General features: G+C 48.1%; 1 protein-coding gene across 7 annotated transcripts in view; it reads left to right on the plus strand.

Annotated features, from left to right (window-relative positions):
- Positions 1–19,310, plus strand: part of MGMT (O-6-methylguanine-DNA methyltransferase) — a 187,661-nt gene that overhangs the window by 14,554 nt on the left and 153,797 nt on the right. For all 7 annotated transcript variants that reach the window (XM_075423933.1, XM_075423931.1, XM_075423935.1 and 4 more), the window contains one exon: positions 13,378–13,517. In XM_075423933.1, coding sequence (XP_075280048.1) covers positions 13,378–13,517 — 140 coding nt within the window. The remainder of the gene's footprint in view (positions 1–13,377; positions 13,518–19,310) is intronic.

Genomic DNA, 19,310 nt, shown 5'->3' on the forward strand with positions numbered 1-19,310 from the left:
CAATAAAATGATAAAGGTAATTGCACACAAATGTGAGGTAGCACCAAAATACAATAAAATTAACCTGAATTAGCTTGACTTGTCGATGAGAAGTATTTATGAAATGTATTTTTGCAATAAGGGAGACTGATATTATAGCTGGAAGGTGAGTTATTGCCTTAATGTAATACTGTTTGAAATTTAAAAAAGAGACTGTTACAGTTGAGGGTGATTGTGCCTTTGAAATTAAGTTGAAGTGATTCTTATAATTGGCAGCAATAATGCATTGTGAAGGTAATATCTTTTATTGTGTTATGCCTAGTTGCATTAGCTTTTATTTAGCTGGTCCTGACTTCAGCTCTGCAGAGAGCGCAAGAAGGAGCAGATCAAGAATTTTGTGGATTTAGGTGATAAAAATTCGAAACGTTACCTAATATTAAAGTCATTCTTCTGCTAGATTTTTTGGTTTCAGCCCGGTTTCAGCTCCACTGAACCTGATAGGAGTCCCAGTTGATTAAACTTTTGTTTCTTTTCCTTGTATTGGAGTAGTTGCCAAATTTTTACGTACACAGCTGAACCCTGTAGCATTGGTGCACTTCAGTCGTGCCGTGTGTATGCGTGTGTTTACGTCAGGTGGTAACGTTGGGACTTAAATTTTGTATTTCTTGCTCCCTCAAAGTATAACCTCTTCTTATTAGAAAGCAGGTACACACTTTTACAGCAAGCACTTACATGGTAGTTAAGGATTAGACCTCAAAATGTTGACTAATATTTATTTTTTGAAGTGGCTGACACTGCTGGAAAACCCAGACAGCTGGGACTTGTTTTCTGTTGGGTCAGACTTCTGGAACCTCAGACCAGCGGCAGCTAGATTCTAATTTTGGGGACTGTCTCATTCTTCGAGGCCACGTTCTTCACCTTTGATTCTTTTCCCGTGGTATTTGTTTCTTTAATTGTTTGATGACAAAATCCTTCGGAGTTAGTGTTTTATTGCGTGTGATTACACGTTGAAAGAGCGAACAGCTGAACAAAGTGTACCCGGCTTTGTAGCGCATTGCGCGCTGCTCCTGACTGAATCTCCTGGCAGAGGATTTCCAGTCTAAAAATATGGGGGCACTTGATCCCTTGGTGGGTCACCCCGAAGGTAGGGATGGCAGCGTGCTGCTGCGTCCCGTGTAGGTACCCCGAGCAGCGTGGCTGACAGGGTGAGTGCTGGTGGGTGTACAGGTACCTCTGAACAGCAAGGGACGTGCGCAGAGATGACTTCTGTCTTTGCTCTTGGTGGGATACTTTGATTCTCACAGAAAATCTAGCCCTGTCCTGTCTGTTTCCTCTTCTTGGCGCTTCATTTCTTGTCCAGTTCTGCTCCAATTAATTATATTATCTCTAGGCAGCCCACCATTTCAAATGAGAGATTCTGCAGTAACCGAGTGTCTCCAAGCTTGTCAGACTCCTTTGCTTTCGTTTTCTGTGTCTTTCAGGACAAGGGGCAATGGGCACAAACTGAAGCCCAGGAAGTTCCGTCTGAACATGAGGAAGAACTTCTTCCCTCTGAGGGTGACGGAGCACTGGAACAGGCTGCCCAGGGAGGCTGTGGAGTCTCCTCTGGAGATATTCAAGACCCGCCTGGACAAGGTCCTGTGCAGCCGGCTCTGGGTGACCCTGCTTCGGCAGGAGGATTGGACTAGATGACCCACAGAGGTCCCTGCCAACCCCTACTATTCTGTGATTCTGTGATTCTGTGATTCTGTGGGGCACGGAGATGCATCGTAGGTGCGGTGTGACCCAGTCCTGCAACCTCGATGCCAGCCCACCGCAACCACAGATTTGTGTAGCTGAACACCACACTTTCTGATGGCGTTTTGCTGGTATGCTGCATGTAAGGATCTGACCCTTTTCAAAACGTTCATCTGAGCTTCATGTTAATGACAGAAAGTGATGACATGAATATTCTGCAGTATACATGGCTTAAACTGCTACGTGGCCACAGTAGTGGCTGCTGCACTTGCAGAGCGTTTAAATTTCCTATGTATGCAAGAGCTGGGGGAAGGTACAGAATGTGTTTGTTTACTTGGTTTTCACAGAATCACAGAATCACAGAATAGTAGGGGTTGGAAGGGACCTCTGTGGGTCATCTAGTCCAACCCTCCTGCCGAAGCAGGGTCACCTACAGCAAGCTACAGAGGACCTTGTCCAGGCGGGTCTGGAATATCTCCAGAGAAGGAGACTCCACAACCTCCCTGGGCAGCCTGGGCCAGGGCTCCGTCACCCTCAGAGGGAAGAAGTTCCTCCTCATGTTCAGACGGAACTTCCTGTGCTTCAGTTTGTGCCCATTGCCCCTTGTCCTGTCGCTGGGCACCACTGGAAAGAGTCTGGCCCCGTCCTCCTGACACCCACCCTGCAGATATTTATGGGCATTTCTAAGGTCCCCTCGCAGCCTTCTCTTCTCCAGGCTCAACAAGCCCAGCTCCCTCAGCCTTTCCTCGTAGGGGAGATGTTCCAGTCCCCTCATCATCCTCGTAGCCCTCCGCTGGACTCTCTCCAGTAGCTCTTCATCCTTCTTGAACTGGGAGAAGTTTTGGAGAAGAGTTGGAGGAAATAGTCTATCTGAATTCCTCTTTAAACAGTCCATGGAGTTCTTGTGTTTAAGTACCCGCTGCTACTACCATCTCACATCAAAGCTTGGCGTGTGGGCAACAGATGAAGTGGGAAAACGCACTGCTTGAACGCAGCCTGGAATGCAGTAGTAATAACCTACCTCCCTCTTCCAAAGGAGAAAAAAAAATTGGTTTATTTCAATTAAAACATCATCGTTTAAGTAAAATGAAGCAGCCTGAGATAGCCCTGGTAAGTACACAGGGAATTTGCCATTTGAGAGACCAGGATTACTCCTGTCTGCCAAAGCAGCAGACTGAAGGAGCAGCCAGAGAGCCAGAGGCTGCCGCTGCTTGGAAATACACTTTTATGGCTTGGCATTTCGGGGGCTTTTGATTGCCATCCAAAGAGGATTAGTAGTGTAATACGGAGGGACAACGGAAACTTGCTGTTGTTGTCTTTGATTGTTTAATAAAGAATTATGCGTTTGCTCCTGTCGAATACTTTTAAAATGCCGTCGAAAGCGAATGTTGCGCTCTGTGTGTGAACGTTCATCCCTCTGGTTTGCCAGGGGCTGCTGCGTAGCGGACCTTTGGAGAAGGGAAGATGGGGACTGAGTTTTAGCGGCTGCCGTGCCAGTGTATGTTTGAACATGTTCAAGATGTCCAACTTAATTCTCTACCTTCACATTTTTCGTGGGATTGGTTCTTTGAAAGGTAAAGAAATCGTTGTATCACCCCAAACTAACCCTGGGTTTGCTTCCAGTCTGTCTGACATTTCTTGGCGAAGGCAGGTTTGGAAAGGAAACGAGTAGGTGTTGTTTTCACACCCTCTGAAGTTTGGCTTTACCAGGGTTGGATTCACTTAGAGAAGCACTGGAAATATTAGCAGAGTACTGGAGAAGATCCAGGCTGCTGCGTTTCATAACGAGAACGGAATGTTTTAATTCTGTTTTAAAATAAAAACCGGCATGCTAATGGCGTAAACACAAGACAGGGTTGGCGATGGGGTGGTTTTGCCCAGGAAGACGGGGGATCGGCAGCGGTGGCTGAGGAGCAGCACGGCGGGGTCCCCGAGGACCCTGCTGCTGGCCCTCCCGGGCTGCGGGGCTTCCACAGGGAGAGGGCAGGGGGGCTGCGGAACACGGCTCGTCCCTGGCCGTGGGGACATGCTGCTCTGGTGGGACCACCGCGGGAAGGCACTGGTGGGGGCAAGGCTGGCACATCGCTTGCTGGGGAGTCGCACGTTTTCTCTGAGCGCCGTGGAGGCAGGAGGGGTGCTGTCAGCTGCTGGAGCTCTCCAAGCCGTGGAAGCGGCTGTTCGCCAGCGAGGTGCAGAACAGCTTTCAGCAGAATCACACAGAATCACAGAATAGTAGGGGTTGGAAGGGACCTCTGTGGGTCACCCAGCCCAACCCCCTGCCCAAGCAGGGTCACCCAGAGCAGGCTGCAGAGGACCGCGTCCAGGCGGGTCTTGAATATCTCCAGAGAAGGAGACTCCACAGCCTCCCTGGGCAGCCTGTTCCAGTGCTCCATCACCCTCAGAGGGAAGAAGTTCTTCCTCATGTTCAGATGGAACTTCCTCTGCTTCAGTTTGTGCCCATTGCCCCTTGTGCTGGAAGGTTGGGATCAGCGTCACCCCAGGAAATGGCCGGCTTGGCAGCACTCCACGTGGCACGAGGGGAAATGTGCACATTTAATGCAGTGTACTTCAGTGCAGCTTTTGTCCATGAGCCTTATCTGGATTGCAGTCCCGTTCTTCAGCTGCGGAGGTGTTTATTACTGCTGCAGCGAGGACAAAAATATACGGACCTGATATATGGTGCTTTACTCTGGCAAGCTGAAAGTTTGCTCTGGATGCCACGGGAAGAAGAAATCCAGGCAGTATAGGCAGTTATTGTGGGATGCGTAGGGGGTAGAAGTGGCTTACGTCCGGATGGGTGGTCATCTAGTTCACAAGAACCTGATGCAGTATATAAAGGACTTGTATTTTATAATATGAAAGGTAATTTGAAATGTTGTTTTACTTGTAGGCAGCTTATATTGCCAGAATTACATATGATTAGCTGCAGTGATGGTGGTTTTGTCTCAAGACTTTCTTGAATTGAAGCAATGTATGCAACACACTTTTTCTGCCTCAAAATTTAACTTTTGCCTTAATTTAAAAACCGGGGGACACTCAGCTTTCCTTGGATGAGCAATTTTCCATATGTTTGAAGGATGCTGTGTGTATGTTCAAGTGCAATGTTACAAGAAGTGTCTGCTACCTCGTTCAGAAATGTTTTTTCACTGTTGTGTAATGAGTGATGTTGGTAGGACCTCCCCTACGAGGAGAGGTTGAGGGAGCTCGGCTTGTTCAGCCTGAAGAAGAGAAGGCTGCGAGGGGACCTTATAAATGCTTACAAATATCTGAAGGGTGGGAGGATGGGGCCAAGCTCTTTCCAGTGGTGCCCAGCGACAGGACAAGGGGCAACGGGCACAAACTGAAGCACAGGAAGTTCCGTCTGAACATGAGGAGGAACTTCTTCCCTCTGAGGGTGACGGAGCCCTGGCCCAGGCTGCCCAGGGAGGTTGTGGAGTCTCCTTCTCTGGAGATATTCCAGACCCGCCTGGACAAGGTCCTGTGCAGCCTGCTGTAGGTGACCCTGCTTCGGCAGGGGGGTTGGACTAGATGACCCACAGAGGTCCCTTCCAACCCCTACTATTCTGTGATTCTGTGATTCTGTGACTGCCCTGTGAGTGTTGGGTTTAGAGGGCAGCGGCAGCCCGCTCTGGCTTCACGCCTGGCAAGGCAAAGCCCTGCCCTGGGTTCTGGGACACCTTTCTCACAGCTTCAGCAGTGCAGAGTAAGGTGCCAGAACCAGAGGGACCTGTGTGCATCAGAGCATCCCTATAGCTTGAGAGTTCACTCCGTTATGTTGAGATGGAAATTTCTGAACTCTCTTCCAAGAGTAAGAAACAGCTTTGGGCAAAGTTCTTATCTTTAAAAAAATCAAACATTTCATAATAAGCAAAAAGACTAAGAATTAGGTGTTTCTTATTATGTATAATTTTTATTCCAGTATATTAAACGATTTCTGGATATGAAGCTTCTGTCTACCTCTTCCCTTCTTTCCTCCCCGCAGTGAAATTATTTATAGCACCTAAATTCTTTTTTGCTCTTGAAACAGTAGTACTGTTCATTTGGAAGGTGAAAATATAGAATATTAATCAAGATATGCACACGAGTGGGCTTTTAGACTTGCGTTGTAATTGCATGCATCCTGTGTTTTTTCCCAGTCCTTACATTTTTCTCTGCTTTAAAACTCTGAGGGTAAGAAACGACTTTCTCATCTCAGACGATCTGCAGAAGGTTAGAACATCACCCTCCACACTGAAGTATATGAGCACAAATGCATTACCTTGGCTATGAATATCTTTTCCCATATTCTTCACGTACAATGGATTGTTTCCTTCTAAATAAACATGCAGAAACCAGTTAAACAAATACAGGAAGTTTTCAGCTCTTAAGGAGATGCGGAGAGAGCTGTAATTCCGTGGAGACCTTGGGCCTGCGTCGGCTCGCCGGCTGCCGTGCCGGCCGTGCTCGGCTCAGCCCCGCTGCTCGGCTCCACAGCCCCAGGCCCGGCGGCAGAAGCTTTCCGCAGTTCAGACATTTTGCCAACAACATTTAGGGACTGTTTCTAAATTATAATTTCACGCCGTTGTCTTTATAGTGGTGACAGGGGCTGCGAGGATGGTGAGGGGACTGGAGCATCTCTCCTACGAGGAGAGGCTGAGGGAGCTGGGCTTGATCACCCTGAAGAAGAGAAGGCTGAGAGGGGACCTTGGAAATGCTTCTAAATATCTGCAGGGTGGGGGTCAGGAGGACGGGGCCAGACTCTTTCCAGTGGTGCCCAGCGCCAGGACAAGGGGCAACGGGCACAAACTGAAGCAGAGGAAGCTCCAGCTGAACCCGAGGAAGAACTTCTTCCCTCTGAGGGTGACGGAGCCTTGGCCCAGGCTGCCCAGGGAGGCTGTGGAGTCTCCTTCTCTGGAGATATTCCAGACAGGAATAAACAGGCAGCTGGTCTGTTCTGCTGGCCTTGCAGCCAGCGGGTTGGTAGGGATGGACACATAAATCATAGGGTGTTGTTATGAGAAGGATGTAAATATACTGGATCAGGAAGAACGGCTGTAGCCAGATGACTGAAATAAAGTAACAAATTGCCAAACCAGTCCAGGTACCTGCAAAGTATTCCCCTTAAATTTAAATTCAGTATTTCAAGGTTTCATTGGATTTTAATTCAAAACTTGAATCAATAACGAGCAGGTTTGAGAACACTGCGATGCTCAAAGGTACGACACTGAAAGAGTTCAGGACTGGTATTTCTTATCTGTAATTAGGATGAAGAAGCAACTTCCCTGGCATTTATTGATGATCCTCTCAAACTCAGCGAATTCCTGGTATTGCTTTTTGGCAAGTGTCTGATGTTATATGGCAGCACAGAAACAGGGCAGGTGCTTGAGAATTATAGCTCGTGTGCTTCTTCCTAGTGCAAACATGTCAGAAGATTGAAGTGATGAGTCTTTGGGATATGTTTATGAAGAACAGAAAGGAAAGGAACACGTTGGTACTTTTGTTTCACCTTCGGTGGGACGGGCTAGCGTCCGCACTCTCCAAGCGAGATTGCCCTCAAACAGTGTTGATCTCAGTGGATAAAAATATCCAGAAGTTCAGCTTTTACAGCGAAGAACCGCTGTGCTGGGTGCTGCCGGCAGGTAGGGTGCTGTTGGGGATCCTCTCACGCAGTAGGTGCTGACAACCCTTAGTGTTGGAAGCCAGGCTGTAGCTACGTCCTAGCCCCACACTGGAGCAAGATGGCACGGGAAACCTAGTACGGCATCTGGGTGGGTTCTTGTTTTTTAATAACAGCAACTTTCATGGTGTGGAAGAAGTAAGAGAATTTCCAAATGCGCAGCGGTGGCCAGTCTAGAAATGGTAGAAATGCGACCATTTCTGGGTTGGAGAAATGGCAAATGGAATAGGGGAAAGAACTGTAACACAATTTCATCCTCTTGGCTGTACTTACATTACCAGGTAGCTCAGCAATTAACGCTTTCTGTTAATGTGAGAGGATCAAGAGACCCATTTCCTGGAGGCAGCTGTGACATCTCGCTGATTAATGCATTTGGACTCTCTTGGTTTAAAAAAATAAAATTGTGCTATGCGCAAGGACACATTAGTTTAGGTTTAGCAGTTGAATACGTTATTTTTGCCTTGATTCTCAGAAATAAGTAAAAAAAAAAAACAACTATGAGGACTTCCCTGTGAAATTCAGCCGTATGCTATAGCCTAATGGAAATGCGCTGTTAAACCAGATGTGGGTGGTCGCAGAGGGGATTATCGTTAATATTTTGATATGGCGTGGTGGGTTTGCCAGCAGTGTGCCCTGGCTGCCAAGAAAGCCAATGGGATCCTGGGGTGCATCAAGAAGAGTGTGGCTAGCAGGAGGAGGGAGGTTCTCCTTCCCCTCTACACTGCCCTGGTGAGGCCTCATCTGGAGTACTGTGTCCAGTTCTGGGCTCCCCAGTTCAAGAAAGATGAAGAGCTACTGGAGAGAGTCCAGCGGAGGGCTACGAGGATGATGAGGGGACTGGAGCATCTCCCCTACTAGGAGAGGTTGAGGGAACTGGGCTTGTTCAGCCTGAAGAAGAGAAGGCTGCGAGGGGACCTTAGAAATGCCTACAAATATCTGAAGGGTGGGTGTCAGGAGGATGGGGCCAAGCTCTTTTCAGTGGTGCCCAGCGACAGGACAAGGGGCAATGGGCACAAACTGAGGCACAGGAAGTTCCGTCTGAACATGAGGAAGAACTTCTTCTCTCTGAGGGTGACGGAGCACTGGAACAGGCTGCCCAGGGAGGCTGTGGAGTCTCCTTCTCTGGAGATATTCAAGCCCCGCCTGGACAAGGTCCTGTGCAGCCTGCTGTAGGTGACCCTGCTTCGGCAGGGGGGTTGGACTAGATGACCCACAGAGGTCCCTTCCAACCCCTACTATTCTGTGATTCTGTGATTCTGTTTATATTTCTGCTAAAGCAGAGTGAAGGAAATCGAAAAACCTGCAGAGGGAGATCCATCAGAGACAGGGCTCTGGCTCCTTCCTGGTGGGAAGGATTCACAGGCTCCAGAACACTGAAGGGAAAGCTTGTGAAAAGGTGACGTCTTTGGTCTCTCTGACCACAGCCTTCAGCCAGAATTTGAGGTGATTTCACAGAATCACAGAATCACAGAATAGTAGGGGTTGGAAGGGACCTCTGTGGGTCATCTAGTCCAACCCTCCTGCCGAAGCAGGGTCACCTACAGCAGGCTGATATCCTGAGGGCTGAACGCCTGTGATGGGTGCAGACTCGTCCCTGGGCAGTAGTGTTGCGTTTTCCCAGTGGAAATCTGCGGTCTCCAGGGTTTGAGCACTCCACGTGTGCACTGTGAGGTCTTTGAGGAGAGCACAGGACAAGCTGGAAAGCGGCGTTCACGCCGATATTTTGCATTCTTTCTCCCCTTCAGCAGTAACAGTGCTTTGGGGCATGGTGCTGCGGCGTAGGAAATGCCGTGAGGTTTGCTCTCTTGGCTTGTCTTCTGGAAAATACAAACCTCTTGGGGCAATGTGAGGCGTGGAAACACGCTGTGGGTTTTTTTGAATCTTGTCAATCCTCGAGATTTCCCTGTGTTTTTTTTATTTGTCTGTTTGCTGTTAACAGGATATCCCTGTTAGGGATATGGATTACAAACTGAAGCAGAGGAAGCTCCAGCTGAACATGAGGAAGAACTTCTTCCCTCTGAGGGTGACGGAGCCCTGGCACAGGTTGCTCAGGGAGGTTGTGGAGTCTCCTTCTCTGGAGACATTCCAGACCTGCCTGGACGCGGTGCTGTGCAGCCTGCTCTGGGTGACCCTGCTTGGGCAGGGGGTTGGACTGGGTGACCCACAGAGGTCCCTGCCAAACCCAACCATGCTGTGATTCTGGGATTCTGTCTTCTAGGATCTCAGACCGAACTGCAATGGAATTTTTTGTGGGTTTAGGAGCAGTAGAAAATAATTTTGAATTATTTACTGTAAAATAAAAGAGCGTTAATGCAAATTTAAATAAAATCTGTATTTAATCAAATGGGAGGGTATGTTTTAGTGCTGAAAACCTTGGCTGCAGCAAGGCTGTTAGACTGAATTACAGCGGAAAGCGTAAGAGGTGAAGATCCTTATACACAAGTCATCAAGCCAATGCCGGCGTTTGGGTTCACGGCACCTCGCCCAGGAGATGACGCTTGCTGCTGGTTTCCTCCTTAGCTTCTGGACCCGGGGAGAGCAGCTGGAGCGGCACCTCCCCGCTCGCGGGTGGCGTTCGGTGGAGGCGGTGTGCGGGGTCGGGGCCCTTCGAGGAGCGCAGTGCCGCCGAGGCGAAGTCGCGGGAGCGTGCCTGGAAAATGAGGCTCCTCTCTCCAGGACCTTAGCCCATAAATCACGCTAATATGCTGGCTGATAAATCTTCCACTGTGAAAACCTTTTGATACTCGTCTGTTATTAATGACAAAAAGGACTTAATTCTGTTGGCTAACGACAGTCTTCCCACTTTCTATAGAGTGTTTCGCAGTCTAGTGAGATACAGACTTACAGACACGGCACCTGTGGTTTTATCTCTGCAGCAAGACTCCGGAGGATGGCAGGAGAACTTTCCTCTCAAAGACCTGTTTTTTTTTCTACCTAATAAACTTTGAAATTATGAGAGATTTCGACACAGATTTGTAGGTATTACAGTGGAAAGGGAGAGTGAAGATAAGCTGAGAATAAAGGCAGAAGGCAGTTTATTTGGATTTATTAGATTTTTGTTTTAAGCTGCCATTCTTTCACAGAATCACAGAATGGTAGGGGTTGGAAGGGACCTCTGTGGGTCACCCAGCCCAACCCCCTGCCCAAGCAGGGTCACCCAGAGCAGGCTGCACAGCACCACGTCCAGGCGGGGCTGGAATATCTCCAGAGAAGGAGACTCCACAGCCTCCCTGGGCAGCCTGTTCCAGTGCTCCGTCACCCTCAGAGGGAAGAAGTTCTTCCTCGGGTTCAGCTGGAGCTTCCTCTGCTTCAGTTTGTGCCCGTTGCCCCTTGTCCTGTCGCTGGGCACCACTGAAAAGAGTCTGGCCCCGTCCTCCTGACCCCCACCCTGCAGATATTTAGAGGCATTTATAAGGTCCCCTCGCAGCCTTCTCTTCTCCAGGCTGAACAAGCCCAGCTCCCTCAGCCTCTCCTCGTAGGAGAGATGCTCCAGTGCCCTCCTCATCCTCATAGCCCTGTCCAGTGGCTCTTCATCTTTCTTGAGCTGGGGAGCCCAGCACTGGACACAGCACTCCAGATGGGACCTCCCCAGGGCAGTGTAGAGGGGAAGGAGAACCTAGTTCTTTAGTTCTCACAGCTTCAACAAGGGCGCAGCGGGGAAGATGGTGTTGAGTGAATTGTGCCTGTGTTGGAAGGATGTGGGCAGGAGCAGGTTTTTGGTACCCACCGCTCTGCAGTAAACGGTGTCTCAGCATTTGGTAATTTCAGCTGGCCAAGTTTAAAGACCATTTATTTGCATCTGAAAAACTGCTGCAATTTAAATCTTGAGTAGAATTTCACTTTATTTTAAAATAGCAGGAGCGTATCGTTACCTTGATCTTCTCTGGCTCGTCTCAGTAGCTGTAGGTAAATAATGAGAAGGCACAGGACTATCTGGACAGAGGACAGTGCGTGTTGTACGTCTGCATGGCGACCTTCATCTTGGAGGCTCCCAACCCCATGCATGTGTGTCTGGATCTATGTTATGCAGTTTCATTCCTTTATAAAAATAAACCTTCTAAATATTGCTGCCCAATGTGTGTGATAAACAAGACTGAACATACTAGTTGTACTCACTCAAGGTTTTCATCTATACAGCTTAGTTCGGTGTGAACTCATAGCGTTATTTATAGCTTGCTGTTACTCGCCGCATCCTGTGTTTTGTTATAATGAAAAAGCTGTCCTCTTACCACTAAGTTGTTATATTCGTGGAGTACATGGTATGAGGTTCAGTGCATCTCATTTAGGGCTGTCAACGCAAAGAAAAATGAAGAATATATGCTGGTTTTCCACATACGTAAACTTTTACGTTGCTTTTTCACTAAGACCCTTGCAGTGAGGTGCTGCTCCAAAAAGTTCACCCGTATCCTCTCCTTGAGCAGGGAGAAGGAACAAGGAGAAGCTTGGCTGAAAGGGAGAGTTGCTTTGTAACACCAGCAGACACTGGATTATTTGGCAAAAGCTGATATGAGTTACAGTCCAACTGAACAAACTGCTGCAGTTGAAGCCCAGTGCACTGTGCAGAACTTCTCTAAGCTGAGGGAGTTTGTGCTGGGTCTGCAACTGAGGAGTTGCGCAAGCGCTCCCCAAAATTCAGAGTTTGCTTTTGCCGTGGTGGGCAAAACTGTCTACATGGTATTTTTTTCTCCTCTCTTCACACTGATTACATTACTAGCAGATGTGACTTCATGACTTAATAACGGGATTTTAAAAGAGATTCTCATATTTTGAGAAGAATAATTATTGTACAGCTGCAAGCGGTGGTCAGTGTGAGTCGTCATGCATAGCTCTTCCCGTCTCCCGAAGGACCCCTGATCTGTCGTCGTGCTCTGCAGCCGGTTTCCCAGCTGCCTCAGCGCCCTGGCACTTCACCCGGTGCTCCGTCGGGCTTTCGGCGTTCTCCCCCTCGCCGTGGGTGTCGCAGGTGGGGTGGACGGCGGAGCGCTTGGGGCAGGCCATAAACTTGGGGAGATACTGGGGAAAATAAGCTGGCACAGTCGTCTGGAGACTGTTGGGTCTGCGTATGGCAGCAACAAGTGAATTTTTCAGGTGTGAGGCAAACTGAGTGAGCTGGACGGTCTGAGAGGTTCAAAAACCAAGAGACCGTGTTGGTCTCTCAATGCAGTCAGGAAGTTTGTGGACTGAGTTAGCTTGTGTCGCCTTACAATTTTGTTCTGGTCACTTTTTTGTCCAGTTTCACTGGAATGTAGCTCTCTGGAGCAGAGGGGGTTCCCTCCTGGTTGCACAGCCCCGATGGCGACGTGCTCCCAACCCACGGTTTGGTGCCTTGGTGGCTGCAGTGGACGTACTCGCGGTGTTGGGTCCCGTTTCTCTCCTCATGGTTGTACAAAGCGAACTGCAAAGACGGCTCAGCATCTGCTGAGTTTTCAGCCAGGATGAATTTGACAAGCATGTTATTGTTGGTCTTGTACAGTGCTGAGAAATGCTTGGCATCGGTTTCCAGCTGCATCCTATCAGTAATCGTAAAACCAGACTAGTAACAATGGGAATAAAGAAATGTTTCTTTTACTAAGGAATGATTGATTTTTTTCATCTATTTTTCCAGCAGACATTCTGTTTGTGTGTTCCAGCAGTTATTTGCATAACACTGCTGCTCTAAACCAGCGGATGTACTTTGTTGTCACAATAATCCTTTTGAAAGTGGTGTCAAAACGCGTCGGATGTTTGCTGATAAACCAGCCGTGAAACTGCTAGTGGAGATGTTTGCGAAGGTCGCTGTTGTGCTAGTTAACATGTGTTCTGAGGCTTGGATTTAGATGCTGACTTCTTAGGCTGGATCATTTCCAGTTAGTTTTGAAAGTAAAAGTCATAGTTGAGGAAACTGGAAATATACTGTTTGCTTGCTTTTTTTAAAATACTGTTGAAAACTACTGAAAATAATCTTGAGTTGAATGTTCCTTTGTAAAAATGCACGTGATTAAAGAGGAGTTTGTTTTTATGAACAGGTGAATTCCAAAGAGGGAGAACCTCCGTGCAAGGAGAGACGTGCGATTCTGCTTAGCCCTGTGGGAAAGATCGAGATATCTGGGTGTGAAAAAGGCTTACATGAAATTAAACTTCCAAAAACGAGTGTGCTGCCAAGTAGGTAAGTTCATGTCCTATTGATCCTGTGTTTACGTGTGTGGCAGAGGAAGGACATTGCCCAGAGGATCTGCAACATTACGTGTTTTTACCAACCTTACTGGCAACCCAACACTTGCTCCTGTGAGAGGCAGAAGGAGCCTCCAGCGCCTTTAACGAGTGGCAGCTCCAGAAAGCATTTCTTTCTCTGCGTCAATAATATGAGCAAAGAAATAGTTCTAAAGTTCGAAATTAAAAGTGCTTTTAACACGGGTTTTGAAAGTACCTCTTGCCCCCTGGTTTTGGACGCACACGTAATCACTGAAGGGTAGGACCTCCTTGCATACTGTGCAAATTTTGTAGACCTGTATCTGGATAGATATGGTCCGACAGGCAGAACAAGGACTGAATAATTGTTTTAATTACTGCATGCTACTTGTGAGAGCTTTGGTTGGTTTTCTGTAGCGGTAATGTCTTCTGGAGTCCAGAACAGATGGTGTACATGGCAGCAGGGATGGTACCTGAAATGTAGGATGGCTTGGGAAGGTATTCGTACATTTTAATGTTGACTAGAAGTGCTGTCCAGTCCGCTGAGTCCATCGTCTGTCCTGTTCACATCTCCGGTCTGTGCCTGTTCCTTATTTGTGAGAAAATGCTCGGTGACGTTTTTAGAAGGAACACTGAACTCTTTCAAAATTACTAGATACCAAATTTCTTTGCCAAATTCCTCTGCCAAAAGGAAAGTTACTAATCCTACTTAAAGCTGGTCTCTTCAACTGTTTTTGATAATAAAATGGCAGCCTTTGCACGATAACAGCAGAGATTTTCTGACCAGGCTCCGACAGGTTTGGCTTCCTTCGCTCCACGTTGTCCTTTCTCCCCTGCTTTTCACTTCTGAAATTCTCCATTGATTTCTGGGGTTTTTGGTTGTCTGTTTTCCTATTTTATTATCTTCGCAATTTAAGTGTGTGTAAAAGTAATCCAGAGTATGAAGCATAATTTGTACTCTGGTTGAAATTTGGTTTTGCCTCCAATAAAAAAACTCTCAAGCCTCTGGATCTGACAGTTTTGCCAGCTCCAGTGATATAGAAATAAGTACTTCAGTTTCTTCAGATGCTGATTTCAGTGTTGGATTTCTACTGATGAGGAACTGAAATAAAGTGGTAGTTAGGATAAGGCTGAAGCTTGCTTTTGCGGCAGAGCAGCACCTGCCTGAAGAAGAGCTAAGCAGACGGAGATGCTTCACCCTTGAGAAGCTGAGACATCAAGTGGGTGGAATCACAGAATCACAGAATAGTAGGGGTTGGAAGGGACCTCTGTGGCCTGCACAGGACCGCGTCCAGGCGGATCTTGAATATCTCCAGAGAAGGAGACTCCACAGCCTCCCTGGGCAGCCTGGGCCAGGGCTCCGTCACCCTCAGAGGGAAGAAGTTCTTCCTCGGGTTCAGACGGAACTTCCTGTGCCTCAGTTTGTGCCCATTGCCCCTTGTCCTGTCGCTGGGCACCACTGGAAAGAGTCTGGCCCCGTCCTCCTGACCCCCACCCTGCAGATATTTAGAGGCATTTCTAAGGTCCCTTCTCAGCCTTCTCTTCTCCAGGCTGAACAAGCCCAGCTCCCTCAGCCTTTCCTCGTAGGAGAGATGCTCCAGTCCCCTCATCATCCTCGCAGCCCTCCGCTGGACTCTCTCCAGTAGCTCCTCATCTTTCTTGAAGTGGGGAGCCCAGCACTGGACACAGGACTCCAGCTGGGGCATCACCAGGGCAGTGTAGAGGGGAAGGAGAACCTCCCTCGTCCTGCTGGCCACACTCCTCCTAATGCACCCCAGGATCCCATTGGCCTTCTTGGCAGCCAGGGCACACTGCTGGCTCATGGTCAGCCTGTCGTCCACCAGCACACCCAGGTCCCTCTCCACAGAGCTGCTCTCCAGCAGGAGAAGAATAGTAGGAAAAAGGTCTGTGGGCTCGCTAAGGTGATGAATACGAGAAATAGTGGTTCTTCTTTATAATGCTAGCTGTAAAGAGAACTGCATGAAAACAAAAGCTGAGGACAAAAAAAAATCATGAAATTGTACTAAAAATACAGGCTCAAGGTGAAATGGCGTATTATCAGCAGAAAATAATTACAGGCTCTTGGTGAGCAGAGGCCCAGAAGGTGGATGGGGAGGTGCTGTTCTACTGGGGGTGTTTGTGTAGCTCTCCTGGAGAGGTAAGAGCAGAGGTCTGTGTCTGACTTCTGTGTTTAGTGCTGAGGTTTTGAATATTTCACTTGGTGGGTTCCCTTCTCTTTTTGAACTAAGTTTCCAGGGACAGAAATCGATCTTTCAGGCACGCAGATGTTTTTTCCAGGAAATCCCGCGTGTGTCCCCAAAAGCCCCGAGTACTCTGTGACTCCCCTCTGCCCACGCAGATGAAAGACGCCGTTGCTCGCCGACGCCGGGCCGTTTCCCTGCTCGAGGGACCCTGCTGCAAGGCCAGCTCTGCCCTTCACCAGGACATCTGCCGCTTGCTCGCCGGGACCCTGGCCAGGGCGGCTGGCTGGAGACGGGTCTCGTGGGCTTCTTCTTCAGGCAGAAGTCGGGCGGTCTAGATTCTTTTGCTAATTCCAGAGTCCAGCGGAGGGCTACGAGGATGGTGAGGGGACTGGAGCATCTTCCCTACAAGGAGAGGTTGAGGGAACTGGGCTTGTTCAGCCTGGAGAAGAGAAGGCTGCGAGGGGACCTTATAAATGCCTACAAATATCTGAAGGGTGGGTGTCAGGAGGATGGGGCCAAGCTCTTTCCAGTGGTGCCCAGCGACAGCACAAGGGGCAATGGGCACAAATTGAGGCACAGGAAGTTCCGTCTGAACATGAGGAAGAACTTCTTCCCTCTGAGGGTGACGGAGCACTGGCCCAGGCTGCCCAGGGAGGTTGTGGAGTCTCCTTCTCTGGAGATATTCCAGCCCCGCCTGGACAAGGTCCTGTGCAGCCTGCTCTGGGTGACCCTGCTTCGGCAGGAGGGTTGGACTGGGTGACCCACAGAGGTCCCTTCCAACCCCTACTATTCTGTGATTCTGATTCTGTAATTCTTTAATTTTTATCTGCTCTTGACCTGCCAGTTTTCTCAGTGGTGAGCTGACTTCACTTCTGGAAAGCCAGGAAATTTCTGCACTTAACTTAGCAGATTGCATGGTTCGCACTCAGAAATTGTTGTGTTAGAGGGGCTGTTACTCAAGCGTGGCTCAGAAGTTAATGGTAAGCAGAATATTCTTACGGTTACTTCAAGAATTTGAATCGGAAAAAGAGGTGGAAGGGGGGGGACTTCCTTTTGTAGTTACCGATGATAAAGTTCTAAAAATTTTAAAGCTATCTGTAAATGTTTGTGCTGAAGTATAACATTTAATCTCTTCTACTCATCGCTAGTGAATAGTTGTTAAATCTGGCCTCATTATTTTCGACAGAATAAAATAAAAACAAAACAGTGCCCAGTGTTTCTCCTAACTGGCTAATAAACACTATGGTGAGAACATTGGGTAGGAAAAAAAACCAGAAGAAACATAAAAATTGATTTTAATGGACCCCTGTCAGAGAACACCATAATGAGCGCAAGTCTAGTAATAAATATTGGTATTCTGCTCCACGGTGCCTGGGACTTTCATGTAGAATTGCATGTAACAATCAATATAGATTTTAGGGTTTTTTAACAACAAAAATAAGTAAACCTTTGAAATATATAAATACTTAAGACTCGCAATCTGTCAGACAAACCTGCTAGTTGTAGAACAGGCTGATAAGAGCGCCTGGTTAATGGCATAATCAGTTTGAGGCGATCTTGCTCTATTTTACAGCTTGTAAAATGCAGTGCAATTAATCACCTGAGATTACAACCTATTCTGTGATGGCTCTCCTTAAAACTTAAGAACACAGACTGTAATGTAGACTAAAAGGAGAGGCAACAAAGTGAAATGCAGTTTTCAGTATGCTTGAAATAAATTGATCTATTAATGAGATGAAACCGACTGTAATAACCTAAGGTTATTCTGCTCCTTGCGAAGCTGGCAGAGTTTAAAAGTCAAGGCACGTCACGGCGTAATGGTTTCTGTTTGGGCGGAGGAATTTTTATTCAGGCTTTTTAAACGTGTGTGTAGATATGCATAAAATAACATTTTGTATATATAAATGAGGAAGTTTAGTTAAATATGGTTGTGAAAGTTTTAATTTACTGGGTGCGAGCTTTCTTTCAGTGCATACAAATAGAAGGATTAGTTTTGATCACGAAGGTTCTCTTTCCTCCACTGTTCCTGCCTGAAATATTGCGTTTTTTTGCATCGTGTCCAGAAGAAAAACTCACTTTTTACTGTTACTGTAATTCTCAGTGTCTTGAGCAGCTCTGAAGTTTCAAGCAGCAGCTTTCTTTGTCCTGCTGTCGGCTGGGGTGTTCCCGTGCTGGGACCGCTCTGTTTGGGAAGCCTTGTCTCTCCCCTGAGCTGGAGGGATAAATTACCCCATGGCGAGTAGGGGTTTGCACTCTGACTCCTGTTAACAGCAGCAGAAACCACGCTTGTATTTTCCCGTGCTGAATATTTACAGCAGGAGATGCTTTGGAAACATGGGATGTTGACTTGGCAGTTGGGGTGGCTGCAGGGAACAGTTTTTTTCCCTGTGTTGCAAAAATCCAGATTCTTTCAGGAATATTCCCTCTTCCCTCAGGAGAGTTGCCCCAGGGCTCCCAGCTCCCTGCGTGGTCAGCGTGTGGCAGGGGTTGTCTAGCCTACACCTGCCGGTGCGGGGAAGCACAGCGGGACCTGGAGGGCTGTGGTAAAAGAAAGGGCAGTGGTAGAACACGCCTCGAGGTAAACCAAAAAGCTTCCAATGTGTGGCTGGAAAACCCCATCCTGCTGAGCACTGGGTCACAGCAGTGCAAAATCCCACTGCCTACTGATGAGCCTGCGTGTGAAGGGGAAGTTAAATTTGCCATCTGATCGGTGGGCACAGATCCCAGGTTATCCTGGTGCTGCCATCCACCATGGGACTGGAGGAGGCCACTGTGGGAAGCTGGTGAGTTTTCCCACTGAAAAGCTTAGCTGAGCTGGCTGCCATCTGTCACCGCCATCCTGGGATGGTCCCAGCGCTGGGGTGGGGATGGTTTGGGGACAGCCCCTCCTCGGCGCTGGGCTTCAGCTTCTCCAACCTGGGGGCTGCCCGGGCCCGTGGCCAGCTTGAGCTTGGCAGAGGAACCCAAGCTCCCATCTTCTGCAGGAGGTGAGGTGTCCAGCTGGTCTGCTGCTCCTCCGTAGACTCGGGGGACTGGGTGTTTGTTGGTATGGATGTGGACTTGAATTTGAGAGACTGCAGAGAAGCTGTTGGTGTTTCGTCCACGTTTGTGAGAACTCAGGTTGGACAGCCTGACTGGCTTTACCATTGCTTGGATGGTCAGGATATGTATTTTCCTGGTGGTGTAGCAATACCCAAGACCCCTTTACACTATTTTCAGAAGAGGTATTCTTTTGAAACAAGTGTGATCCCATCTGCCCTCTGTATTTCTTGCAGGTTATTTGCAATTTTCTTTCTAGTGCTTCATTTTCCTGCATCTTCCTGAGAGAGATCAGAGGAGGAGGAACAAGGAGCCAGTTTGGCCACCCTCTTGTTATTAATCTGCCTAAAGCTTTGAAGGGTGAATCTGCAGTTCGAGAAGGTCGCCAGGGTTTCAGTCATGATGAGAAACTCTCCAGAATCTGTTTAAACAGGTTTCCAGCTGTTACAGATTTAACGAAAATCTCACGCGTGTGAAAACGCAGCGGATGCAGCGGTGTACGGGAGCCTGCGAAGAGCCTAGAACGA

This window comes from Opisthocomus hoazin, chromosome 6, assembly GCF_030867145.1.
Source record: "Opisthocomus hoazin isolate bOpiHoa1 chromosome 6, bOpiHoa1.hap1, whole genome shotgun sequence".
Classification (NCBI taxonomy): Eukaryota; Metazoa; Chordata; class Aves; order Opisthocomiformes; family Opisthocomidae; genus Opisthocomus; species Opisthocomus hoazin.